This window comes from Drosophila santomea, chromosome 3L, assembly GCF_016746245.2.
Source record: "Drosophila santomea strain STO CAGO 1482 chromosome 3L, Prin_Dsan_1.1, whole genome shotgun sequence".
In the NCBI taxonomy this organism is placed as follows: domain Eukaryota; kingdom Metazoa; phylum Arthropoda; class Insecta; order Diptera; family Drosophilidae; genus Drosophila; species Drosophila santomea.
Window position 1 is genome coordinate 17,711,454 of NC_053018.2, and position 26,869 is coordinate 17,738,322.

Sequence of the window (26,869 nt, forward strand, 5' to 3'; positions counted from 1 at the left end):
CACCCACTCCGCCCACTCCGCCCACTGATAAGTGCCCCACAACAATATTTTGTTGCTGTTGATTCAGCTGCACTCACTTCAGCACTTGAGCAATTTGTTTCTGCTCGGATACCCCGGCATCAAAAGTTCGTGTTGCCCAAGGTATATCAGGATGTGCTGCTTCAAGTAGGATTATTTTAAAAAATATTAAACTGCAGGCTTACAGACATAACTTAAACACTTTTAACTTTATATCAAATGTATCTCAGTAAAAGTAATGTATCTATTTTTATCAAAACAAGGATTTGTTATATGGCATATTATGTTTGATATTTGTTAAATTCTTACAATAAACCAATCACATATTCAGAGAATAAAAGGAATGCATAGAAAGTAACCTTGGCCACAATTGTGGGAACTTTGCACCCATTTTAACTGGTTCTTCAGCCTGTTGAAAGGTCCCAAAATAATAGATAGCAAAGGGTCGAAGTACTGGTCTAGTACTCCCAGCACTCCCACCGTTTCGAGCGCTCTCCTTCCACACTTTCCTTCTGGGTTGACTTTTTGTGAATATTCACGCTGCGACTTTGGGTGGAAGTTTAAGTAACTGTTGAGTTTATTTGGGTCAGCCGGGCGACGGCAGCTCGTTTGTTAGCCCTGTCCCGGGTGAAATTAAAAGCAAATAGCTGCAGTGGGTGTTGGCCAAAGTGGCAGCCATCGCCTTCGTCTCAGTGGGCTACCCGATAAGCTGCAATTTTAGCCGAGAGTTTAGAGTTAGGAGTTGAGCCGGCGTGGCATGTAAAAAGTTCGTTAGCAGCAGGAGGAAGTGGAATGCCCGGGAATGTGGACTACAGCAATCCATAACAAAGCGTCGTGTAATTATCAATAGAATCAACAACAGGCACTAGTTTCATGGCAGCCGAGGATCTCAGGAAGCCGGGGGCATCTGTTGCCGGATTCTCCTTTCTCTGCAGCCGAGAAGAGCATTAAAAATCTATTTCGTAAACTTGGATAAGCAAGTCGCAAGGGCGAAAGTGTTGGTCGGAATGTGGGCGTGGAAAATGGTACATGTGCCTTGCTATGTTTTCGCTTCCTGCGGTTAACTGACCAACCGCATGGGGGAAAACACAAAAGTAAAGGAACCCCTAAGCTGATAAAGATAATCATTACAATGTGTCCTCTTTTTCCTTTACTCACACATTTCCAGGCGCGTGCACATAACCAAGGAGACCCTGAAGTGTCTGGATGGCGATTATGAAGTGGAGGTCGGCAACGGAAACGAGCGCAATTCGTATCTCAAGGATCATCAGATAGAAACGTACCTAATTGTGCCAGGAGATATATATAGGCCAGTAAGTCGGAGTCCTCGGTAATCATTAGATACCTTCAATTACACAATGCATTCCTATTTCCAGCACAAAAAGTCCAGAAATCGATTGCAGGTCAATGGCAATATTTCCAAAGAACTTCGTATGATGGGTCATGGCACGGCCCAAAAGCACACTTCAAAGTATGTTTCATTAATTACTTGATGCCTTTTGGCAAAGTAATCTATTTATATCTTATTTAATTGCAGATTTGGGTTCGGCGACAGTTCGGAGAGTGCCAAGGATCCCGAGGATGAGGTTAATGAGTATCTGATGCGGGCCATCGATGCCCGGAGCATCGATCATCTGAGGGCCGAACACTGCCAGTCCTTGCTGCTCTGCTTCAAGGATAATGTCCTGGAGAGAAAGGTACATTTACAATTAATTCAGTACTAAATAGATACTTTTAATTGAAAATCATGTCTTTATTCCCAGCTAGTATTGATAAATACATTCATTTCGTTGTAATAAAGTAATATTCCTTTATTTAGGGCTTAGGCATTTTTATAAATATGAATTATTTAAGGTTTCTTAAATTCTGAAATAAAATAAGCCCTTAAATTTCTGTTAAGTCCCCCCAAAATGCTCGACACAAACATACAAATTTATTTGCTTGCCCTGCCTTATGTTATGTTATTTGTATCTAAAATGAGAAACAAGGACCAAATACCAATTTTTGCACTGCTATTGTACCCCTACACAGTAAACAAATATAGCTGCATAATGCACATCTAAGCCGAGCTTTTACCACTCTGTTTTTCAGTACGCCAGCGAACCAGATCGCATGTTGTGTGTTTACTTCTACTGCAGTCTGCTGGTTTTGCTCGGCACCAGCATAATGCGGCTGGTGGTGTTCCAGAGGTGAGTTGATGGGCATGTGGACTAGCAGTGGGATTGGGTTTGGGACAGGGACGGGGACAGGGAGCGGATGAGCTGGAAACCACCAGTTCAGATGATGTTTTCGAGGCGTCCAAGCGAGGCGAGCCGCCCTGAGCTGTTTTGCATCCACCACTGCGTATACGTGTTGCCGAAAAAGTTGGTGGCCATTTAAATTGGCAACTACTCCTCCATTCCAGCTCCCTGATGACGCTGGCCTTGTCCACTGGCGCTCTGCTGCTGCTCGGGTTCCTGGTATTTCTGGTGGCATGTCACAAAATCAACTTTCAGGTGAGTACACACAAAAAGTGCGGATGGATGTTGACGTTCTGCATTTTTTATTCGGCGCAATGCAAAACTTTTAGCTGCCATCGGACATCAAACGCTTCTCATTGCGCATTCATAGCAATCGCAGGGTATCGCAGTTGTTCGCCTTTGCGAGTGTCGCTCTGATTGTCCTCACCACCCTGCTGGCCATGGTGAGTATGCATAAATTATGATTTCTATCGGCCAGGCAATTATGGCCCCATAATATGCTGTAAATATTTGAGTAATGTTTAAAAAAGCCACGTCGGAATGTTGTAACGTTGGGCATTTTAATTGAATTCAAAACTGCTCTTCGTGTCCCTTCAAAAATATGACTGTTCATTTAATGGCACTTATTATTCATCGCGAATTTTGCAGTTTCTCAAATAATATTATTGCAAATTTTCTATTTTATTACTTACGTTTTACACACAAGATAAATAAATAACCAGACCAAAAACGTGTTGCTATCTACAAACTTGTAATTTTGTTCAAAACTATTGATATTAGTCAACATTTTTAAATCTCAAATGCAGAAACTGCTGTCAAATAAATGTTTGCCTTTCGTTTATGTCAGAAAAGTTAGTTCCACTGCCGCGCACTTGATATATCTTTGACTTTAATGCGACACACACTGCGTATGTGCAACAAACATAGAAGTAGAGTGGAGTAACATATCGCAAATTTTGGAGGTGATTTTCGTTGCGAGGAATAAAAAATGAATCTTAACTGCCTGGATGCCACTTTCACATTGTTTTCGAGGCAGGTTAAGTTTTTGCTTTTCCCATCATTTGATGATGTGCATTTGTGCGAGCTTAGAGGAAAAGTTTTCGACTAGAAATTCTAGTCAAATTTCAGGGGCTGTTTTAGAGAGGGCGACCTCTTAAAAGGAATACAAATAATCTACGTTGTATCAACAAATCGGGCCGCTGTTGCGTTCTGCGTGCTGTTCGTTGGGCGTCAAACAAAGTTTTCCATTAAGTTCGCCAGGCGCGAGGGCACGACGCGTCTGGCTGTCCAGATGCGGGTCTGTGCCATGTGAGTGGAGTGGCCTATGGCACTTGTTACCTGCCCCATGGCTTTTGTCTGCAGTAAGTCTCGGGCCAGAAGTTCCTTGACATTTCGTTGTCACTTCGCTGTTTGTTTCGGGCCGCGTTTAATGGCACTTTAAGAGGGGCACTCGTATTCATTTTGGGCCAGCCTAATGGCCAATCTCGCTGGCACAGGACTGCGGGGCCCGGACCTGTTGGATGCTCGTTAAAATCTGCCCGCAGATCGTTAAACCTGCCTAATGCGAAATTCATGACCGGACAGCTAATTAGCCATGCTCTCCCCAGTTTCAGGAATCGGGCCGCCAAATGGAGTTGCTCCAGAGGAGACGCTTCTGGCTGGATGTGAACGGGAGCATCAGTCTGAATGATACGGAGCTCCACACAAGGATGTCTGCCGCCGAGGAGCCCGATTGCGATTTCTATTTGGCCTACAATGTGAGTGACTGCACTGAGCTGGGGTTATGGGCATATATATTTGCAAAAGAAGGTAGCTTTCTGCTTTAAACGGGATACTAAAGTCCGCCATTAAGCATAAAAAAACCAGTTCCATACGCCTCGGGAGAAAGTAAATTTATCCCTAAGTTCGAGTTTTGACGTCAACATTTGAGGAGTACATATGTGGCACTCATGGCAGGAGTAAACAGCAATTGTTCCGCGTTGCGTTTATTTGCTGTGTGGGTGGGTTTTGAATATATAATTGCTTGATTCGCTTGCTCGTCGCCCACAGACCTTCCTGCTGCTCACGCTGCTCTCGATGATGAGCTGTGCCACCTACCAGGTCCTGCGGATCCTGCTCAAGCTGCTGCTGCTCCTCCTGGCCTCCGGCAGCTACATGGCCTGCTCCTCCTACTTGTACTCGCGCAGCAGGGAAATGAGTCAAGAGCTGGCGTAAGTAGAACATCCAACAGCTAACAGCCAACAGCCAACAGCCAACATCCAACATTCCGCATTCAGCGAGGCAGCTGCGCTATCTCTGAATGAAAACGAATTATGGCGTAATGCAATTTCAGTTGGGTTCAGCGGGTTGAAGGGGGTGACGGGGGCTGCAGAACTTTGCTGAGACGAGGGCACCAGCTGAATTGCATTTACGGCAGCCGCAAACTGCATTAAAATTATATTTAGCACCAACTCTGAATCCGAATACGAATCCGAATCCAGCTGGATTCATTTATCAAGTGCCGCAGTAACCCCTCTGCCTCTTGTTCCCCTTGTCCTCGTCCTTGCCGCCGTATTACCCTTTAATGGACCGGAATAACGTGCTCATTGTCGCCACTCGGGACAATTGCACCTTTCTTTCTTTCTCGCCGCTCTGCACCAACTGCACCATCGGATTTGCAGGAACGAGGAGGCCCTGCTGCGCTTCATAATTGATTCCATCTTCCTCTTTGCATTTATGCTGGCCCTGATTTTCCACAGCCACCAGACGGAGGCCACTTACCGTCTGGACTTCATCTGGAAGCTGCAAGCCACGGGTGAGACAAGTTTAATTATTCCGGGAGTGAAAAGTGCGCACAGAAAGTTAAGCAGCAAAGGATTATAATGCTTTCACGGGCAGGTTAATGTTCCCAACTTGAAAATGCAGTTTAAAAGTTGGAGCTGTCAAAGAGAATGTCCAAGTAAAAAGTTTTTGAATTCGATTTTAGTTTTCTATCACAAAATGCTCACTTTTACAAACATAATTTGTGGTTGGTTCAAATGGTTCAAAATAAAGGTACACAGTTAAAGAGTAAACTTAATAAATTACAGTTTAGAACTATTTATAACTAATCAAGGTGTTATTATAATATTTTTATCTTTTAATATAGAATAGAAGCAAACATATTTGTTTTCTCTTCTCCAACATAACATCTAAAAACAATCCTAAAATGCATTGTAAACTAAAACCTTATTAATGCTTAAACTTCCTAATTGAATATTACGTATACGCATAGTACAACCAGTCTCGAAATTAACAGAGTAATTTGACTAATTTCTCTTAAGGCAAATAGAAGCCCATCAAATTTTGTTGCTGATTAGAATTCGGGAGTTGGAAAGTTGGGAGCCATTTTCCTTCAATCTGACGTCGCTTTTCCCGCTTTGACACACTGACAGTGATTTGAAATGATTACTCTGAGGAAATGCGACTGAGGGATTGGGAAAACTTTCAGCGCATAAGCCACTTCATTAGTATTAGTGCACAATTGCACTTCCACCCACACACCCCCACACAGACGAGCATTGAAAAACATTTTCCCCTGCTTTTCCCTTTTTTCGGGCAATGGAAATGTGTTTTGAGTTCCGTGCTTTCTGTTCTGGCGCTTTTACTTTCCGCTTCGGTAAACTGATAAACTGATATTTCAATTTCACGCTTATGTTTTTTTTGCCCTCTTTTTCTGGGTTTCCGCCGCTGTTTTTCTTCTTTTCTCGTTTATTTCACAGAGGAAAAGGAGGATATGGAGCACCTGCAGGCTTATAACCGTAAACTGCTCGAAAACATTCTGCCCGTTCACGTTGCCGAGCATTTTCTAAGCCGCGAAAAGCACCTCGACGTAAGTATACAAATACAAATAAACAGCGAATACTCCTAAATACAGGCATGACAACCTAAATGGCACTAAGTATTATCTCGAAATTGGCTGGTTATGATGGGAACAGCATAAAGTGTGAACTTTAACATTTAGAAACTATTTGTTGCTCACAAAATGCCAGGCCGACAGTTTGCCAATTTGAAAAAGTTTAAATAAAATACAAAATTTTCTAGAAACAACAGATTGTTTAAAGTTTGGTTTTAGGACATTGAGCTCATTTTATATAAAAACTGAATGATTTCACCATTTTTAAATGACCATTTAAAGAGTATTTTAGATCAATCTGAATAGTCGCCTTGCTGGGCACAACTGTATGTACCAATTTTAGCCATATACGAATATATACATATGTATGTGGCCATATATTCATGAGGCATGCTGCAATGCCGGCAAACTGTTCAGCATATTAAAAAACTTTGTGGCTGTGAAATCTGTGGTGGCGAAAGGTCCTAGATTTTGGGTAGCAAATTGAGATGTGACCACGTGTATGTGGCCAGAAAACATTTCACTGCACTTGCCGCAAGGTGGAAAGTCGGGGGTGGGGGTAAGATGGCGAGGAGGCGTGGCAGCCGCCCGCATTAAATGCAAATTCAACAAGCTTAGCAGCCGCATTTGATGGCCAACGAGCACCCACTTTGGCAGCGGGACAAAAGCCAATGAGCTCAGCTTGAGCCTGGCAAGCACGTGCACTGTGAGAAAATGTTCAATATAATAATAAGTAATAATAATAAATGTTCCACAAAAACATATATTCTGAAAAAGGATTTTTTGGCACTTTTGCATACTTCTTAAAGATTGCTTGTTTATAGTTAACCAATAGGAGGAATATTTAAGTTTGTTATTGGAATTGTTCCACTTTTCAGTCAGTTTTCTTTTATTCGAAAAGACCTACTAACTCTTGGGGTGTATAAAATAAAGCTAAGTACAGTTTTCATTGATTTCTTCAAACACGTGCAGCTTAGTGTACAGCCATAAACAGGTGCCACATCCAGGCTGATTGTAATTGAATTTTCGATTGACTTTGTTGCAGGACCTGTACCACGAGCAGTGCGACTCGGTGTGCATTCTGTTCGCCAGCATACCCAACTTCTCCGAGTTCTACGTGGAACTGGAGGGCAACAACGAGGGCGTGGAGTGCCTGCGGCTGCTCAACGAGATTATCGCCGACTTCGACGAGCTGCTCAGCGAGGAGCGCTTCCGGTGAGTCCCCTTCGTCATTCTGGCCTAAACGGCTTTAACCACTTTGCGTGCTGGTCCATTTCCGGCCACCTTCTTCTCCTCCGGCAGCTGCATCGAGAAAATCAAGAGCACGGGCGCCACTTACATGGCGGCATCCGGACTCACGGCGAACACCTGCGACCGGGTGAACTTCAGCCACGTGACCGCCATGGCCGACTACGCCCTCCAGCTGTTCGACAAGATCGAGGAGGTCAACATGCACTCCTTCAACAACTTTCGCATGCGAATAGGTGAGAGCTTTTGGCCTCCAAAGATCTAAATATGAGATGCAGATATAAGACATCATCAGATCAATTGCTGAGCTGCTTTCAGTTCTTATAGGGCTAACTTTAAAATTAATACTTAGTTGGGCAATACATATGTACCATGCATGCAGATTTAATATGTTTTTAGTTCTTAAACAGTTCTTAACAAACTATTTGAATCCATATTACTAGGAGATCATAAAATGTTCAATTTGCTAAGACACTGTTTGGTAATTTCAAGGATATTTAATTTGTAGTTTGTATGAACATTTAATACTATTTCTCTAAGTGTTCCTTGTCCTTGCAATTTGTGTGTTTGCAGGCATAAATATTGGACCTGTGGTGGCTGGCGTTATTGGAGCCTGCAAGCCCCAATATGATATTTGGGGCAACGCTGTCAACGTGGCCTCGCGAATGGACTCCACAGGCTTGGTGGATCACATCCAGGTGAGTCTTAATGGAATCATCGCCTAATCGCGGGCACTCAGCTGGATATAATGCTGCTTCACTTTTGCCGTCCAAAGTTGTCGCTTGTTGCGAAAGCCGGCGAAATGCTTCTTGCGAAACTTATTGGGCAGGGCTTAAGGGCGGTGCCACGCCCACCTAATCAATGGCCACCTGGGCTGACCACTTCAGTGCAAAAGTTTTAGTGTCGCCGAAAACTTTTCCGACTCGGACAGATGCGAAAAGGGCACAGATATACATACATACATATGTAGGTAGACAACTGAGAATACAGATACTTTGGAATAAGAGTGTATTTAGATTTCAAATTTGGAAGCAAAGGAATTGGGGTAGCTAGCCTCTGAATTATTATTTTACTATTTTGCTGCTTAACAGATTTATTTTAAAAAAGTTAGGAACTTTTATTTTGTAATTTAAAATATAGAAAATAAATTCAGACATTACTTTAAATTGTTAAAATTTATTGAATATAATCTGTCTATAAATAATCTGAAAATAGTAGTATCTGTAGAATGGTCCACCCTAATGTATTAGTATGCGTGCGTACAGCTCCAAATAAAAATGCGCACTTGATTTTATCTGCCGTGCGTCGAAGCTGTCAATAAAACGAAGAAAAGGGGACCAAATTTGCAGGGAAAGTAAATTATTAAGCGGGCGATGCTCGAGGGGATTGGGCCGGGAGTTGGAGGAGCATGGAGCAGGAGTGGGAGTTGGAGCTGGAAAGCAGTGAAGTCCTGGGTGTTGTCATGAATTACGTAGCCAGGAGTGAGCGGGTGAATAAATAAAAGCTGAGCCATTGAACTTGTCAGCCTGAATTTATGTTATCGCTTCTTCTCTCTTTCCATCTCTTTCCGTCTCTTTCCTTTCCCACCTGGCCAGGTGACACAGGAGATGCAGCAGATACTCGAGGGGCGTGGCTTCGAGCTCACCTGTCGTGGCAGCGTGGACGTGAAGGGCAAGGGCTCCATGATCACCTACTTCCTGAAGGGCAGGAGGCCCATCGAAGCCAAGGAGTTGGAGTTGGCCAAGACCGAGGTGGAGCCACCAAAGACATTGACCTTGGCCAAGGAGCCGGAGAAGATGGCCACTGGAATAGCAACAGAGAAACAGCAGGAACCGGTCAAGAAGCAGGGTTCCACGGAACAGGAGGACGACTTGCTGCCCTCGCCCGACATCGACCTGAACTCCAATATGCAGAACTTGACGGCGCAGCGGAGGAAGTCGCTCTGCCGGCAGCATAACATATCCTCCTCCTTCGGCACCACGGTGAGTAGCTCCACGGGCATAACGCCCAGCATTTCGAACAGCTCCAGTGTGGTCACCATTGGGGCTCTGCCCGCCATCCTGCGTGGCGGTAATCCACTCTCGAATGCGAATCCCACCGCCACCGACAGCTGTTCGGAGTGTGGAGGCGCCAGTAAGTCCTTGGCCACACCAACTGCTCCGCCGAGGACACTGGTGGCGGATCTAAAGGATGAGATAGCCCGGGATGAGAAGATTGGATTGAAGGACTCCATTGAGAACCTGGAGATCCTGCTGAAGAACAACATCAGTCTCTCCGATCTGAGCAACAAACAGCAGCAGAATCTCCGGGGTGAAACCAGCAGTTCCACCACCACCACTTTGAGGAAACGAGACACAATTGTGAGTTTCAACGTGACGGAGACGGTGACCACCACAGCCACTCCCTTCACATCCTCCTCGGGATCATCGAACTCCTCCTCGCAGCAGAAGAAGCGCCGCTCGGTGACCACCATTGCGGCCAGTTTCACCACCTCGACCACAATGCGACTGCTGTCCAACGAGAGCCAGAGCTCCACGCAGACGGCACCCGGAACTCTGGAGAGCGGTGGCTCCGTGCCCGGCCAATCCTCGACGGAGAACTCCTCCCAGGACTGGCAGCCCCGCACAGCCTCACTGGAACCCAACCGCAGTCCCATCAAGACCTCGCAGTCGATGAGCCCCATCGGCCAGCTGACCACCGAGGTGTTTGTCCTGCCCAACAGCCGGAGCATGGTGCTCATCAGCAGCACGGACGGATCGGTTTCCGCACTGGGCACAGGTGGCGGCGGAGCGAGTAGTCCGCGCACCGGACTCCTGCAGGATGTCAGCACGTAAGGAGTGCGCATGCAATGCAGCCGTGTAAATATGTAAAAAAGTCGAAGGCACTTCGCAGAGCCTTAGAGGTAGGACTATCGGTAAGGATAAAGGTAATGGGCAAGGTAAAGTTAATGGTTGGGACAAGGGTGTAGTCTTTAGATGGATTTGGTTCGCCAGTACTCAGTGGAGTCGAACTTCTTTAGCAGGATGCTTTTCCATGGAATCAAAACTACAGAGATATCAGAACGATAATAAGAAACTCATATAACTGCTGTCTACTGATTATTTAATTTAATTGAATTAAATGTCACATAATTCAAAAATCATTTAAATGCATAAAAATTTACCGTATAGATACAAATATATAAGCATTTTTTTAAGAATCGAAGAAGATAATAGTTAAGTAACAAAAATATCTACGAAATGTTCATTCCTAAATGTAACATCAGCACATATGGTAAAGTTCTATTCTAACTTGAACTATATGTAACAAAAGCACGCCCAAAGAACTTCTTGAAAAGTAAATCAACCATATCAGTTCTGTGGTCCTCGCTAGAGAAGTTCGACTGTACTTACAGCTTCCCCCATCCCCTGTACGATCTCGCATTTATTGTAGCTTTACATGTTCCTCAGTTAGCGTTTCAGGGCACCAACAAAAGTGAATTCCATATCACACATAGAACTAATGTACGAAAGCAAAGTGTTGCACTTCAACTGGGTACCAAAGAGCATTGTTAGAACTGCTAGGCATTCGATAGGTTGTAAGTTGGGAGCAGAGTCCTTGCAAAGGAGTGTCCTTGCAAAGGAGTGTAGGTGTGTAAGGTTCCTATGCGTGTTTGCAGTAGGGTGTAAATTCCAGCGGCATACGTGTGCAAAAGAAATCGAATTTAATGTTCATTGTCAATCGAATAATTAGTTATTACTTGACGTTGGGGAACACAATTGTAAACGCTAAATTGCATAAGTATTCTTAAATTAACGAATATAAGTATATAATTGACAAGTTAATAAATTAAAAGTTATGGTTAATGGTGGGTATTTCAATGTATTTTCATTAGTGAACCCTTATAACATGCAGTTCTTATTTTACGCATGCTATGATAAGGAAATATTTTTAATGTTATATGACTCGATTGCATTCCCCAGCAAAATATTTTTACACCGAGCTAAGAGACAGCATCCAATATACATGTTTATCATATCGAAACAAAGTATCACATCGGTTTTTGAGGCTGTTCATAGCTGGTTTTTTCCTAATAACTAAAACCAAAAATCTGTCAATTGAAGAGCAGCATGAAAAGTTTTTGAATTGTTGCACAAACGATATTTACTAGAGAATAAGTTGAGATGGGAAGAGTATCTAATACGTTATATGTTAAAATAGTATTGTTTGAATGTAATGTTAAATGTGTTTCGATGTCTGTATGTCTCAATGTTGCTGAAAGCATCAACACTAAGTATAAATAATGCAACTTAAACAATGCGTAAACAAAACGAAAGAAACCAAAGAAAACCAAACAAAATTCTCGCTGTGATTTCTATGAAGAATATGAAAAGATGCATAAATTATTTTATAACCTTTTGTTACTTAGTTTTAACTTGCAAATTTTACGAATGCCTCTCGGCCACTTTGACTACGCCTAGCTACGAACTATAATTTAACAGATTATGAAGTATGAAGTATCCTATACGTTTATATAATCATAAGTGTATGCGTGTATTGAACTTGTTGTTGATTAGCTTTGGTGTTCAGTTTCAAGTTGGTAAGGACAAAACTAAATGCAGTCTAAGTAAATGTTTCATTGTGCTGTCAACAAAGGAAATAAAAACAAAGTGTGTTAATAAATGGCGCTATTTATTTTAAAATCTAGGCATTGTTTCTTGGATGAGTTGATAGTTCATAGTTCATAGTTCATAGCTCTGTAGTAAGTATATTTACAGCACTCAAACTGGGAGCTCTCACAGCTTTCGAGCCCTTCGCCAAAGGCAGTAATATCCCAGCAGATGGAACCCAAAGTAAAGCCCCACCATGGCCAGTAAATTCCGGTAGACGTTGCTCTCGTTGAAGCTGTACTTGTCCAGGACATCCTGACCCGTGTGAAAGCAGGGCAAGTCAGCACTCTCCTGGAAGCAGGCTGTAAGCATTTCAATTAATATTGATTCAATGAAGTTGGGTCCTTTGAGTGGGGACTCGGTTTCAACTTACTAATATTCTGCACTCCAGACCACTGAGCAGCGGTCATGGCCTCATTGGCATAGAGCATCCACGAAAGAAATTGTGTCCACCAAAACGCCACTGGTAGCGAGCTGAAAGCAGAATGTTCCTTGACACAGAGTTATAGAAAAGAATAATTTAATCACCCACTTCACTTGTATGAAGATTCCTGAGGTGATCATGAATATGTAATCCAAGGGCACCAAATAAGCCATTGCCAGCGGCACCGAGTTAAAAGCCGTGGAAAAGAAGCAACCGCAGGCTGTGGCCACATTCATCACCAGCACCACACACATCGCAGTCACTCCGAAGGCATAAAAGGTGGACCTCAGACCCGTCAGCCAGTAGCAGATTATGACGAATATCAAGGGCTCAATTATCATGCCAGGCAGCTATAAACAAATTAGTTAAAACTATCAACTTTTCCAAAAGCAAGATATATTGCGAATACTCTATAACAATTTAATAAGGTTAACTTAACAACACTCGTTTCAACACTCACCAAAGCCAAGATGTTGGCCGCATAATACTGTCCCGTGGAGTAGAGACCCGATCGGGTTTCCCTCATGAACAGTGGAAATCCCTGTGGGAAGAGGTTGAGCACGGAGTACATGGGATGGTAGGTGTTCTCCGATATCATGATGAAAAGCGCTCCCTGAACAGCCTGTACGCCCAACTGGGAGGGTTCCGTGGTTCCGGCGAAGCAGGCTCCGATAATGAACGCCATTGCGATCTTTTGGACAAACCGCAACCATTGAATCGTGGGATCCCTAAGCAGAGTTAGCGATGCCCTCAGCCAAACGACGTGGAAGCGCTTGTACCAGGCCACGCCTCTGAAGGACTCCACCTCCGTGTCGAAGGGAAAGTTGCCGGACTGGGCCATGTGAATCTCCAGGTTGACCAGCATATCGCGCTGTTTGGCCGCCGAGCTGACGGCGAACTGATCACAAAGATGTTGGGCCGATCTCTGCGAGGCCTGCTCATAGCCGGGATCGGTGGCCAGGACGCCAATTAGGAAATCCGCCGGATTGTAGGCCTCCGGACAGTAGTATCCGTGATTGGCAAAGAAGCTCAGAGCATGTTGCGGTGATCCTGTAAAGGCTACGCGGCCATCGGCCAGCAGCATCACGTTGTTGAAGTTGTCGAAGAGCTGCGAACTCGGCTGGTGGATGGTGCACAGGATGGTGGTGCCCTTCTGGGCCAACTCGTACAGCGTGGCCACCAGCTGCTGCGCGCTGTATGAGTCCAGTCCCGTGGTGGGCTCATCGCAAAACAGGATAACCGGGTTGTTCAGCAGCTCCACGGCAAATGCCAATCGCTTGCGTTCTCCTCCCGAAAGGACCTTCTTGTCATCGCCGCTGCCAATTCGAGTGTGGGCCGCCGAAAGGAGGCCGGTTCGCTCCAGGAGCTCGTTAATGATGAGACGACGTTCCTCTTTCGACACCCGACGGTCCAGGCGGAGATGTGCCTAGAACAGGGAGAGCGGAATATGTAAGCGAACTACCAAACTTGTGTCTACAAAAGGCCATATTTAAAGTAGGCCAAACTGAGCTATCATCCAGAAGATAAAGTCTTGATAGAAGCACGTGGGAAGAGTCTCTTTAAAGAAACACATACGAAAGTTATTCTACCATTGCAATAAACTAATCAACTAAGACACTAAATGACAGACAACTTTTATACAAACACGGTGGCTCACCATAAAGTTCAAGTGCTCCAGAACAGTCAGCGTTCCGAGGAAGAGGTCATCCTGGTAGACGTAGCCGCTGATGCGGTGCATGAAGGGTCCGATGCGCCGGCCGTTTATCAGAATGTCGCCTTGAACCACGGTCCCGGCTGCAGCACAGATCCCAATGCAAATGGAGCGGACGGAGATAGTGTGGGGATCAGTCTAATCTTATCGGGACCCCATAGTTATATGTACTTGGTAGTGCACTTACCCGGCTGTCGAAAGGCGAGCGTCGACATGAGTGTTGTTTTCCCAGAGCCACTGTGAATGAAGATGTTTTATTAGAGGCGAAAGTGCCAGCGGAATCACTGCTTATCAGAGTCCACAGTAAGACAACTTGACATAGCTAGCACTTTTTTGGACAGCCAGTTCTCGAGCACTTTCCACCCGAGTGCACCAGATCTCGAGCCGTATTGAATTTCCGCAGCAGCTGCTTACCTCGAGCCCATTAGAGCCATCAGGGTGCCCGGTTGAATGGCCCCCGTCGAGTTGTTGATGATACGCTTCATCCGCTGCCCGGAGCCACCGACATTGGTATAGACGCAGAGATCCCGCCACACCAGGGTGGCTCCCTGCTCTGTGGGCGACCATTTGCTGTAGCTCCTGAGGGGCAGACTCCGCTCCGAACTGTTCCGTTTCGATAGCTTGGGTGTGCTGTCCAGGCTGGGCACCTCAATGGTACTGCCCACCACCGGCATCATCTGCAACTCGTGCTGCTCCACCCTCCCCGGGGCCTCCACATCGATCAGCCTGCTATCTGAGTCCGACATTATGTCTGGGTTTTATCTGGGATCTCACTGCTGAGGAGCCTGACTTTTGCTGAACCGAAGCGTGCCACAGCTGGGCACCAACTAACCATCTAAACTTTGCCGAGAAGTCGTCACAGCCAAGTTGACAGTAAGATAGACAGGAACAGTACACACTGGGTAATGAGAATGCGACAACAAGAAACATTTACTGTATAATACCAAATATATACACAAATTATTTTAAAAATTAAAAACGTAAGAATTAAAGAAGTGTTTACCATCAGCTTAGATTAAAAAACAATAAAAAGCTTTTTTAAATTTTCGACATTTACACAAAGTGATTTGGATGAGAGGAATGTACTTTTAAGGGCTTTATAGTCAACATATTGTAATGATTAAAATTAATATTACATTAGAGACCATTTAATCGTCGTTGCAAAGGTTTTATTCTTACCCTTTTGAGTATAATTAGAACAATGAGTTGGGTACTATTTAGTAATAGCTTTCTTGGCAATGCCCACTGTGGTGCTCAGCTCCCCACAATGCAAATATGTTCAACTTGGAATCTGAGGTGCGGGGTCCACAATCTTTAGGGTGGCCCTGGCAGCGGGCATTCGATCGTCTTGCAGTTTACAGACCGCTTGGGAAGCAGCGGACTTAGGTGGCGGCTCCGATTACCATTGCCAGCGGAAAATGCAGTCCAGACCAACCCACCCATCCAACGGGAAGCCCCGCAGCGCCGGAGTCATCCAAGCAGCCAGCTCGGGAAACCGCCGCTGGATCGGGAAAGCCAACAACCAGATGGGAGCCAATTCTCTTCTGTGTTTTGCTACGCTTTTTCGCATTCATTTGGCTCAAAAGGGGAGCAAGAAAATGATTGAGAAATAAAATAAAATAGTCTGGTAAATGGCAGCTGTAATTTCTCAATGAAGGTTTCTCATAATGTGTAACCTTTTACATATTCAAAAAGATTGTTAGCCAATACGATTTGATTAACCTTCATATTGTGTTTAATCTATTTAAGTTTGGAGTGCATCTATTCGGGTCTGTCAATTTTTTATGTGGTCTACCATTTTGCTTGTCCATTATCGTTTACTATTATGCTTATGATACTATTTAAATTGTAATTTATATATTTTTGTATTGAATCACTTTTGAAAAATCAAAAGGCTGATTTTTGCTAAAGATCTCCAAAGAAGGACACAAAGGGGCTCCCCGTAAGCCTTAATAAATAAAATTATTATTATAAAAAAAAAAAAGATCACTGACAGTTGTTGCATACTTTTGGGCATTTAAAAATAATGTTTTTCTATTTTAATCTGATATACTCTCGTAGAACCTAATATAAAATAACGCCGGCATTTTTTTTTAAGAAAATAACATTTATTTGCCTAACATTTTATTTGTTCATTAAATATGTGTACAAGGTATAAAAATATATGTCATTCCTCAGCATGATGAGTTACATCCATTCGTGGTGGTAAAGCAATCACTTCCTAGCACCTGCAAGAAGAGAAAATAGAAAGTAATCAGAAATGGTCAGCAGCTTATTGGGAAAACCCTTTGAAAACGTATATAAATAAAGAGCAATGAACAATCGTTATTGAAGCTCTGATTGTTGTGGAGGCCAATATAAAACGCTCTGTATCAGCTGTATCAGCTTTTCGGCTGATAAGCCAGTTTTGAGTGGACGGATCTACCCTCTGAGTTTTCAGTTGCCATCGAGGTGTAGACCGAATGTGTCGCATCCGCGCGGTTAAATATTTGGGTTCTTCGGAACACAGGATCGGTGGAAAATAAGTGCAGCGTAATGTGAAATTCAATATACAAACAAATGCCAACAGCAGCGGAATCAATTTCACAACAATTAAACTAAGTTCATAACTGTGCACAGTAAATCACAGTTTGGAGAATGAAAATCTCAGAAAATAATCAAAATAATTATCGCAGCAAAAAGTGGGCAGTGTAGTAAATCAAAGTTAATGAGTCTATTATTAAAGTTCATAACCCCTTATTGAGTCTTTTTATTGTACTTTTTTGATACCAAAAAAAAATTGAGAGCTGCAGATATCAGGGCATGGATAAATCTACAAAAAACCCAGCTAGACGAAAATTAAAATTAGTGCCAATTATACAGCCGTACACGTGAAGTTAATAAACCAAGAAGTGGTATAAAAAACCGATTCCGTGATATACCCCACACTTCGATTGCAGGTTACAAAATCTAATCTACCGCAAAATTAGCAAAACAAACAATGAATGAATAATAAATGGATTTACCTAATATATACAGCACCAAATCTTTCAAAAGCTGCTATTTTAAATTTAACCTACAACTTTCCCGCAGTTTCCAATATAATTACTTTGATAATAGGATTGAACGTTTTAAGTACGCAATAACTGTGAGATTGGCTTACATATTCATTGAAGTAAACAATAATTTAATCTAGCCCATATTTAGGGTACACGGCTAGAAGTCTAATCTTTTGCAAATTTGCATAACAAATGGCAATTGAATAACCAAATAGCAATGCACATATTCGTAGTGTAATCAATTGATAAGCTGCTTTTGGCGGCTAAATTTTGAATTGCGAAAGCTAAGCGGTAAAAAACCGCGAGAGCATAAGAGCTTTGAGCGCATACTCTCCCCCAAGCATAACGGACCAGTCCCAGCATACTTAGCAGCGTGAGAGTGAACAGTGCGCAAAGTGAAAATGAGCGCCAGAGAGGTGAGTGCTTTTAAGTTTGTTATTGTTTGCGAGTCCTAAAAACATTACGTTCTAAATTTAACAAACAAGAAGTGAGTGACAAAAATGCCAAATAGAAGCAATTCGCATTTTATGCAATTAAAAAATCGCACAAATTGGAACGTCGCGATTCGTTAAACGATTACGTATCACAATTGATTCCTAAAAAACGCGCGAAGCTCGCGGAAGAAATCTTTGAAAATAACAGACATGACCCTGAATATAGTTTTTGTTGTGCGGTTTCCATTATTGATTTTAAGTGCTGTGTCTGGTTTCATATAACGAAAAGTATTAAAAGGAACATTCGTAAGATTCCATCAGAGCAACACAAGAATCACATTGTTTGTTAACTACAATACATAATAAAAGTGTCAACATGCGGTCGACAATAATTTAATAAAGTTGTGGTGACTTTCGAATACACTTATGTACTTAAAAGATGCAAAATGATATAAAACCTGCTCCGTTAAATTGTTGCTATAACTACACAAAAACTTGTTACTTAAAATGTTATATTAAACTAAAATTCACGTGAAAAGAAATATTTTTTTTTGCAACGTTGCAGTGCATCGAAATTTATGCAGTGAACAATCTCCGTTTTTATTGGTTTTTCTTGACGAATAAAGTACACTTGGGGTGGACCTTTTTAACGTGCTTCATAAATAAACTATTTTTATAAATTCAGTGGTGAAATGAATTGTGTAACTTATTGCTAAAAAACAAATAAACAAGCAATTGTTCAGTAAACAAAATTGTAAACCTAACCAAATGAAGTAGAGTATCGACTATTCAAAACGAGTTTTAAACGCAAAGCCAACGAGGAGATCCTCTCTTCGAAATCTTTGGCATTGCCAGCATTAATTTTAAATGACACAACTTGAATGCCAAAATCCATTGCATACTTGCAGGCACACTCCGAAAATGCGGCACAAAGACGAAATAGTCGGTCTAGTGAGAACAGTGAGCGCAGCGAGAACAGCGCGTCCGGCGCCGTTAGGGAACAGCGAGAAGAGGGGGCGGGCCGCACCGTTTGCCAGTGGGCGTGGCATGTGGTGAAATCCATATCCGTGGAGCCCACGATGTTCCTGTACATGTTCGCCTTCATGATCACCTCGGTGGTGGAGCAGAACTTCTTCCTGTACAAATCCTGTCGGGTTAACAGGAATTTCACGGAGGAGATCTGCCGGAATCTCAACAAGCCGGAAAACGAGAAGTTCAGAAAGGAGGCAATGTTGACCAATGCCTGGTTCCTCCAGTGGGAGAACATCTCCGCCCACGTCTTCCCCATTATCCTTGCCCTTTTTCTGGGCTCCTTCTCGGATCGGCGGGGCCGCAAGTTGCCGCTGCTCATGGGACTTGTGGGCAAGTTCGTCTACTCCACGATGATAGTGGTCAATGCCAGGATGCCCACGTGGCCGGTGCAGAACATCATCTACTCGGCCACCTTGCCATCGGCGTTGACCGGTGCGGATGTGGCCATTTTCGCCTCCTGCTTCGCCTACATCTCGGACATTTCCACGCTGGAGCAGCGCACCATCCGGGTGACCATCCTGGACGTGATCTACCTCAGTGCCATGCCCCTGGGCGTGGCCCTGGGTTCGCATCTCTATTACAACGTGTTCGATCAGTCCTACGCGGACATGTTCACCGTGAACGCCTCTCTACTTGCCCTCGCCATCATCTACACCCTGTGCGCCCTGAAGGTAAGTTTCGGATTCATCCTAGAAATCGAGACGTTCGAAAGAACATCGGAAAATATGATTGACTCCAAGGTTCCTTAAATATATTACTTTCAGTGGCAAACCACGCCGAGACAGCGATCGCTGAGGGAACTCGGATACTGCGGCTTTTGGGGCGACTTCTTTGATAAGCAGCATGTGAAGGACTCGTTGGCGGTGCTGGTGAAGCCGCGGAAGGGACACCGTCGCAGCTTTCTCGTAATCCTTCTGGTCAGCATGGCCCTGTACACCTTTCAGCGCGACGAGGGCCAGTACCTCTACATGTACACCCTGGACAAATTCGACTGGGATGTGAGTGCGTACAGCCACTTTAAGACCTTCAAGTCGTCGGCCTATGTGATTGCCATGCTGTTGGCGGTGCCGTTGATGAACAAGCTCCTTGGATGGAGGGATACGGTGAGTCCTCATCAGCGCGAATCTGTTCATTGTCTAATTTCGATTACCAAGTCTAAGTGTCTAAGAGATCCTCTTCCCATTTACGCATTTAATAATTCAAATGGCTTCATTCATAGACGATCGTTTTCATTGGCACCTGGGCGCATTCGGTAGCCCGGTTGTTCTTCTATTTTGCCTCCAATACGGACTTGCTCTACGCCGGAGCCGTTGTGTGCAGCTTGGGTCCGATTGTGGGTCCCATGATCCGGGCCATGACCTCGAAAATAGTGCCCACATCGGAGCGTGGAAAGGTGTTTGCTCTGCTCTCAGTTTGCGATAATGCGGTGCCCTTCATCAGCGGAGTGTGCTACTCGCAACTTTATCGGGCCACTCAGAACACAAATTACGGCGGAAATGTCTTCATCCTAACCATTGCCACCCAAATCGCTGTCTTTGTGATGATACTGTAAGTGCTCCCGCTGTGTGACTCTTATTTATTTTATTAATGATTTTATTTTTATTGGTGTATCACTATTAGTTGCATTCACATTGTTTTGGGCAAAAATTCACTGGCTGTTCCAGAAGTTCCCGAAAAGGAGAGCGGACTTATTTCCCAAAAGGAGGCTGTCGTGGAGGCGGAGACTGAAAAGCACGAGAATTAGCCTTTAAAATAATCTTAAACGTTCCTTATTAAAAGACTTGAACCCAGGGCACCTATTGCATTGAACATTTTGCCAATGTATGTCATTCCCATCCGTACATTTTTAATAAAAGCTAAACTTTTCTAAAATTTGACTTATCATTTAGAAATATAAAATTGTGGTTTTGGTTGAAATGGAATTCCCCTCTTCCTTTAGCAATTGCATTGTATATAGAACTTACCCGAGGGCTCAGCAGCCACATCACTTGTTCTTGGAGAGGGTGCGCTGCTTCTCCGCGTGCTCCACCACCTGCTCGTCCACGAAGAGGCCCTTCCTCCGCCGGACACTGTCCATGTAGACCTTGGCTCGGTTGGCGGAGTCCGCCTTCTCGCCGAAGTGCATCAGCTCCTCCTCGGTTGTCGGCAGCCAGAAGGGATCGATATCAATCACCTGTAAGCAAGCAGACGCAGGGTGTAAATTCCGGGAAATCATTTAGGCACTTGAGACGGGACAAAGGAACGAGGCGTCGCTGTGTCTATGCGCCTGCGCCTGCACCTCGCACTGGATTGGATTTGGGTTGGGTTGGGTTTGGTTGGGTTTATGATGCTGGGTCGGAGTTTATTTCGTATGTATTTTGGGTCTCTGAGCAGGGCTCTTTGTCTCAGAAGCAGGGAAAGCGTGCAATTTCACATCTTCATTGTTTGGACTCGAGAGGCTGCGACAAAGGACTCGACGCTTAATGACTTTCAAAGGACGCAGGGACACGCATTGCACGTTACGTGATAAGGCAGGCTCGCCAGGATACGCAGAACCGGAGTACCGGAGAACGGGGCATTTCCTCAATGGCGAATAGCGAATGGAGAATGGCGTGAAGAGCGTTCCCTGCGCTTGATTGATGATTGCCTCCTGCGAGGCGAACCACTTGAGAATCTCTGGTGTGAGATCTGCATTGTTTTGTTTTCCTTCCTTCTCTTTTTTTTTTTTGTTCCTTCCAGCAAGGACTCGAGACCCAGCGGGCGGGTGTCGAGCGGTTCGGTGGAAAAACTTAGCACTCTCCCACTCCAGATTTTGGGTTCTACACTTTATGAATTCCCTCATCAATGACTGAGCTTGCTCGAGAACTGATTAAGATGCTGAGGCTTGAGGTTGGTCTTTTGTCAGGAAGAGACTTTTCCCTCCACAGCAAGAAAAAATAGAGTCTTATAGAAAATACATGCAAAACATGGACAATAAGTCATGCCCAGTTAGCACCTAAATTTTGCCACTTATCTATGAATTCATTAGTGGGGAATAATATCGGCATATATTTTTATAGCCACTTTGCTAAGGATTTTCTCACTGTGCGTGTTCTGGGCCATCTGTTCGCACTACGCTAAACTGCGGGCCCTCGAACATCTTCGCAATCCCATGTAGATCATTATCGGGCACAAAGTTTCGCTTGTTTAACAACAGCCAACAACGCCAAGTGGGCAAGGGATCGAGGCGAAGGGAACAATGGGGGCACTATAGGGAGCCAAGCAGTAGTCCTCGACAAGGTAAGGCAATCCCAGTTCCCAGTTCGCAGTTCGCAGTTTGCAATCCCTGTCACAACAAAACAGGAACGCAAAAGCGAGACTGCCATCCTTCGCAAATGGTTCTGCGCATGCGCAGCAGCCTCCAGTCTCTCCATCGCTCCCCATCACCATCACCATCGCCATCCCTACCCATACCCAAACTCATGCCCATCCTCATTCCCATTCCCGACATTCCCACTCCAAATCTCGGGCAGCATTCGGAGGAGACCCTGGCAGCAGAAGTGCTCCAGAAGTGCGCAGAACTTGCGTCTGAGCCGGGCCAGACAAATGAGCAGCCAGCCACCAGCAGGCAGATGAGTGCACTGCCCCAAAAAGGAAGTCTTTTGAGGGTTTCATATTCAGTGTGATATAAGTAGTTACCAAACATTTCAAAGAAAATCGAATTTATGAAGTATTTTTGCCATTTAATGGCTTCTACCAATATCTACATTGGATATTGAACTGAAACCTCTGTAACTTTAGAGTGGTATTTCTGCTAAAATACATCACTTGTGCTTTTTGCCAGTGCAGGACACTAGTTAAAACGCACTTATGCCATTCAAGGAAGGTGGCTATCCCCGCTAATGCAGCACCACGCTCCAGATGGCAGCAAATCCCCCCTAATCACCCACTCCTAATGGCCACCTCTCCCATCTTGAGGCTGAAATATTAAGAAAAATATTGAAGCAACCGCGAAAACCAAAACAAAAGTCCAAAAAACCAAAGCCAAAACCAAAACCAAACGACGTGACATCAACACACACACTGGGTATGGTACTACATTATATGGCAGGGTAGCGTATATCGCTCTGTATCTCCAACTCTCTTTCCACACACGTGTTCTTATGAGTGGTGTGCTTAGGTGTATGAGTGAATGTGTTTACCTGTCCGACCGCGCGCGGTTTGTATGCAGGTAATTTACGCGGCAGCTACCGAAATACGCTGCCGTCCATTTGTCCGCTTGTCCATATGTCCGTTTGTCCATTTGTCCGTCCGCGACCAAGACGAAGTTGAGATTATTATCGCGCGCCAGAAACTGGCTGAAAGACTGTGAAAGAGACTGGGCCCACAGAATATAACTCGATTCGAGTCGAGTTGATTCGAAAGACTTGGGGTCCCCGCGTTGGTAAAAGTCTCCAGCGAATGGACAACGGACAACGGACAACGGACGGCGGTCTTCGATGAGCGTCATTTTGACAGCCAGCGAGCGGACAATGCAAACCACGTTCCACTTTGGGGCAACAACAACCAGAGCAACAACAATCCTTTGGCCACTTGGATAAACACTTGCCTTGCCATGGATATATCCCTACAGTAGAAAAAAAATTGGGGGCTTAGCTCACGAAAATTAGTTAGGGAAGTATTTATTTATAGAGTTTTTTATTTAAAAATATAAGGCTTTGAAATTTATATTTATCAATTATGACAATGATTTCGTTCTTTTATTTTTTTAATAGACGCTTTTTATTTTAATTAAATGGTCACGGTCACAATAGTATGAATAATTTTCAATAACAATCGCTTGAATCTCTTTCTGTTAAAGCTGTAGTCAATAAAATTATACAATTTTTTGGCCAGTGTATTTGTATGTGTGTGTTTATTCGCACCAGGCAGACTTTAGGGCACTGCCATGCTCTCCCCCGCCTCCGGGCGCACTCCCTACGACCCCCGCCTCCAACTCCAACTCCAGCCCCGCCCCCGCCCCTGGCTGTGGCTGTGGCCCTACCCCGCCCCCTTCCCTTCCCATCCCTTCCACACTGTCTCCACTGCAGACTTTCCCTTTGGTGGGGGGCAGACTGTGGCAGGTATACAAAACGAGTTATCAGATTATTTGTTATTTGTCTTGGTTCTTTGCTCACAGTTTGTTGTGGCCGTGGCTGTTATGCTTTTGAAGTAGTTTCAGAGCTCCAGAACTGAGCTCTTGCATGCAAAGCGCGACAACCAGCAGGAACAACAACAAGAACACCATCAACAACAACAGCAACCAGAACCAAATCATATGCAACACTCCGGAGCAGAGGAAAACCCGATGCAGAGCGGCCTGAAAGTAAGACCAGTAGCCAAAGTTGTTATGTTATTTTATTATTTTTTCCTTTTTTTTCGGTAGGCTGCAGGTCTTGACCCTCTTCCTGCCCCGGCTCATTTCTCCCGTCGCCCATGCACACACACACACGTAATCATAATAACAATCTCTGGGTTCATCAAGTGGCCAGAAGAGATGAGGAGTGATGCAGCCAGCGGGAGGAGTTGGGGCAAAACAAAAGGAAGCTCAAAATTAAATAATAACAAAAGCGCGCAAGACAGTAGCCACCCGACGAGTAGATATTTCCCGGTTAAACAGTGCGACACATTGCTGTAAGGCCACGCAGAATGAGGTAGTTAAAGCTATATCGTCTAATTAGAATTTCATTTAAGTTTTTATGAACTGCTCTTTTAAAATGAAATAAAATGAAAGCAATATCCATCAAGTCTTAATGAAACTTGATAAATGTGGACAACTATGGCGATCTTCTTGGGATTTTGGTTTGAATTTTAAATGTGAATAGGTAAACTCCGTTAAAGAACAAATTTTTGTGAAGATCTGTTAACAAGAGTGAATGTTTTCAATGAAACGCACTGTTTGCTTGAGTCTTGAGCTCCTGACTGCTGTCTTAATGCTGCTACGTGAAGTGAAAGAGCAACGGCAATAACAGAAAAAATTATGATATATGAAAACTGAAAATTAGTTTTTGCTGCTTAGGTTTCTGTTTCAGGTGGCTTGTTCAGCTCGCAGCCTCCAGCCACCAATCTCCAGTGTGTAGCTTCCAGATTCCGGATTCCACGTTAAGAGTTCATCTCGAGAGATGATTTCTGGCGGCTGCAGATCTGCTGATCCAGCGATGCACATGCTTAACGAACTTATTGTGGGACATGATGCAGCAAGAAATGGAAATGGCTTTTTGGGAACACGACGACTCCCCCGCCCACTTGTGAGCCCTTTTTCCCTTTTGGCCCCAACCAGAAGTTGGCCACTCCAGTGAAGTTGACGCCTTCGTTGTTATTATGGGCACGTGACAACTGCGCCCACGGCGGAGAGCCCGGCCCACTCACCTGGCAGGTAGGGTTAACAACAAATAACTCTGGAAAAGGGGTTTGGTGCCAGGGGGCGGGGTGGTGGTATGGTCACTGGCCAAGAGATGTGGGCGTGGACAAAGTGCTGAAGCCGACCGTTTTAATTGCTCGGACGAGCGGTAAGCTGAAATCCTAATTGTTTTCACTTTGCCCTCGACCAGAACAATGTAATCGAATTGAATATCTCTCAGATACTTTTTCACTTGTGCTGACTGAACTAGTTTCCGTTACGATTTCAACACAATTAGGAGTTGCACAACTAAGTTTTCAAGTGCTGGTCCTTCTTTTGAAATAAATTTAATTAAAAATGGTTGTTTAAAGTAATATGTGTACGTATTCTACGATAGAATATTGCGAAAAGACCGTTTAAATAACATTTTATTTTGTGCAATGCAACTATACCTCCCATTGCCACGCCCCTTTTCCACTTTTCCACTTTTCCGGCTGTCTGGCGTTGGAAATGCGTAAGAAATTATACGAAGCAACGGCAAACAACATCTCCGTCGCCGCAAAACTTGAGCTGAGAAATAGAAAATCGCCGGAAGTCATTATACAAAAACTTGTTGTTATCGATTGGTTGGGCGCTGTGACCAACACTATCACAATCACACCGATAGAAGCACCAATACTAATGCGGAATGCACGCACTATGAAAATACATATGTGTATGGTTGAGGCGGCAAAATATGTGGCAGTATTAATATTAAAAGGAGTTGTGTTCAGAAGGGTGTGGGAATATTTTATTCTTGCAATTAAAAAACCTTTCCTGCCCTTGGTCTTAAAAATATCTACCTTTATACCTTCAAAGATGATTCGAAACCTTCGTAGGCTGAAGAACTTAAATTTTTTCTGGCTAAGTTTGGCCCATCCGCTGATCTCGGCAAAAGCTCAAGACCGAGGAGAATAATCATCAAGTCGAGTGTTAATTGTGGCCCACGACAAGGTCAGAATGCGATGGAGAAGGGAGAGGACTGGAGGAGAAAGGGAGTCTGGTTCGGGGCTTTGGGTTACCTCGAATGGCACACAGCTGCAGCTTCAAATGGACCATATATCTTTCAGTCCAACTGTTGCTGTTGCCAAGTTGCTGCTGCTGCTGCTGCTGTTGCTGTTGCCATGTTGCTACTGCTGCTGACTGTGGTTTAGCTTATAAGACTTCAGCAGAAGGTAACAGAAGGCTTAGAGCAGCGTAAGCTGAGATTTTTATTGACCACAGACAGGCAGCGAGAGTTTCGGCGAGAAGGAGCAGGGTCGAGAGGTTGGGATGCGGGTTGGGGATTGGGGGTCAGGAATAGGGGGAGTTCGGTGAGGCACGCACATGGCATATGGTCGGACACTCGCTGCACTTGTGCCCCATCAGCAGAGCAGCAACAGCTGCCAGCTACAGTCAGGATTCCATAACAGAAACCACCTTCAAATATCTAAAATTCCACATTGGCTTACAACTGGCACACACGGTATACCATAAATCAAATTATTTTCTCTATGACTGAGTCTGGAAAACAATGAAGTAAGAATGTAAATAGTTGACTAATTTCTCCTGCTATCTGATGCCTGTATCCTAATATTTATGTTTTGCATATTACTAACTCTGCTTAGCTTACGTAACCAAGTCCACAATTATCTGTATTACGCATTAAAGTGTGATTTTCAAATTACTCATAAGCAGAGGGATTCATGTATCCCGATTTAAATGTAATCATCTAAATATTATATAAAGTACTTCTTACGTATTACATTACATCACGAAGAAGGCCCAAAACGGTTTTGGACTCCTATCTAAACTAAAGGGAAAAGTAGAGTGAGCTCCAAAGCTC

General features: G+C 44.1%; 4 protein-coding genes across 9 annotated transcripts in view; 2 read left to right on the top strand and 2 right to left on the bottom strand.

Annotated features, from left to right (window-relative positions):
- LOC120450227 (adenylate cyclase type 6) overlaps positions 1-11,804 on the top strand; it is a 38,352-nt gene extending 26,548 nt beyond the window's left edge. For 3 of the 4 annotated variants that reach the window (XM_044006141.1, XM_044006142.1, XM_039633104.2), the window contains 14 exons: positions 1,187-1,331; positions 1,395-1,489; positions 1,556-1,715; positions 2,110-2,207; positions 2,423-2,513; positions 2,588-2,701; positions 3,866-4,015; positions 4,308-4,468; positions 4,919-5,052; positions 5,999-6,108; positions 7,178-7,347; positions 7,435-7,616; positions 7,954-8,078; positions 8,976-11,804. In XM_044006141.1, the coding sequence (XP_043862076.1) occupies positions 1,187-1,331; positions 1,395-1,489; positions 1,556-1,715; positions 2,110-2,207; positions 2,423-2,513; positions 2,588-2,701; positions 3,866-4,015; positions 4,308-4,468; positions 4,919-5,052; positions 5,999-6,108; positions 7,178-7,347; positions 7,435-7,616; positions 7,954-8,078; positions 8,976-10,214 (2,974 nt within the window). In that variant the 3' untranslated portion in view covers positions 10,215-11,804. Of the gene's footprint in view, positions 1-1,186; positions 1,332-1,394; positions 1,490-1,555; positions 1,716-2,109; positions 2,208-2,422; positions 2,514-2,587; positions 2,702-3,865; positions 4,016-4,307; positions 5,053-5,998; positions 6,109-7,177; positions 7,348-7,434; positions 7,617-7,953; positions 8,079-8,975 lie in introns of those variants that run through there. The other variant, XM_044006143.1, reaches the window with a different exon arrangement.
- Positions 11,805-12,034: 230 nt separating this feature from the next.
- On the bottom strand, positions 12,035-14,986 carry LOC120450230 (protein scarlet). Its single transcript, XM_039633108.2, has 7 exons — positions 14,579-14,986; positions 14,352-14,401; positions 14,111-14,247; positions 12,914-13,879; positions 12,562-12,803; positions 12,403-12,503; positions 12,035-12,331 (listed from the first exon to the last, which is right to left on the bottom strand). Exons 1-7 carry the CDS (start codon positions 14,908-14,910, stop codon positions 12,156-12,158), a joined length of 2,004 nt encoding a protein of 667 aa, XP_039489042.2. The 5' UTR covers positions 14,911-14,986; the 3' UTR covers positions 12,035-12,155.
- A 1,299-nt stretch (positions 14,987-16,285) lies between these two features.
- The window catches only part of LOC120450228 (elongation factor-like GTPase 1), a 75,119-nt gene continuing 64,535 nt past the window's right edge, over positions 16,286-26,869 (bottom strand). Inside the window, exons 5-6 of one of the 2 annotated variants that reach the window (XM_039633105.2) lie at positions 20,633-20,841; positions 16,286-16,392 (exon numbers count right to left, since the gene is read on the bottom strand). In XM_039633105.2, the coding sequence (XP_039489039.2) occupies positions 20,653-20,841 (189 nt within the window). In that variant the 3' untranslated portion in view covers positions 16,286-16,392; positions 20,633-20,652. Of the gene's footprint in view, positions 16,393-20,272; positions 20,393-20,632; positions 20,842-26,869 lie in introns of those variants that run through there. The other variant, XM_044006144.1, reaches the window with a different exon arrangement.
- LOC120450231 (proton-coupled folate transporter) lies at positions 16,601-20,540 on the top strand. 2 transcript variants are annotated; one of them, XM_044006145.1, is made up of 6 exons: positions 16,615-16,696; positions 17,351-17,618; positions 18,545-19,339; positions 19,433-19,771; positions 19,888-20,216; positions 20,289-20,540. In XM_044006145.1, exons 2-6 carry the CDS (start codon positions 17,604-17,606, stop codon positions 20,410-20,412), a joined length of 1,602 nt encoding a protein of 533 aa, XP_043862080.1. In that variant the 5' UTR covers positions 16,615-16,696; positions 17,351-17,603; the 3' UTR covers positions 20,413-20,540. The 2 variants fall into 2 exon arrangements, with proteins under 2 accessions (XP_039489043.2, XP_043862080.1); XM_039633109.2 differs by having other exon boundaries at positions 16,601-17,618.

Bases quoted from the DNA above. Each gene is read 5' to 3' on its own strand.
- LOC120450230 (XM_039633108.2), bottom strand. From the start codon at position 14,910: ATGTCGGACTCAGATAGCAGGCTGATCGATGTGGAGGCCCCGGGGAGG. The intron at 14,402-14,578 runs GTAAGCAGCTGC...CTTCATTCACAG, and splicing joins ATGGCTCTAATGGGCTCGAG to TGGCTCTGGGAAAACAACAC. The intron at 12,504-12,561 runs GTGGGTGATTAA...TTCTGCTTTCAG, and splicing joins GGAATCTTCATACAAGTGAA to CTCGCTACCAGTGGCGTTTT.
- LOC120450231 (XM_039633109.2), top strand. The intron at 19,340-19,432 runs GTAAGTTTCGGA...TATTACTTTCAG, and splicing joins ACACCCTGTGCGCCCTGAAG to TGGCAAACCACGCCGAGACA. The intron at 19,772-19,887 runs GTGAGTCCTCAT...CTTCATTCATAG, and splicing joins TCCTTGGATGGAGGGATACG to ACGATCGTTTTCATTGGCAC.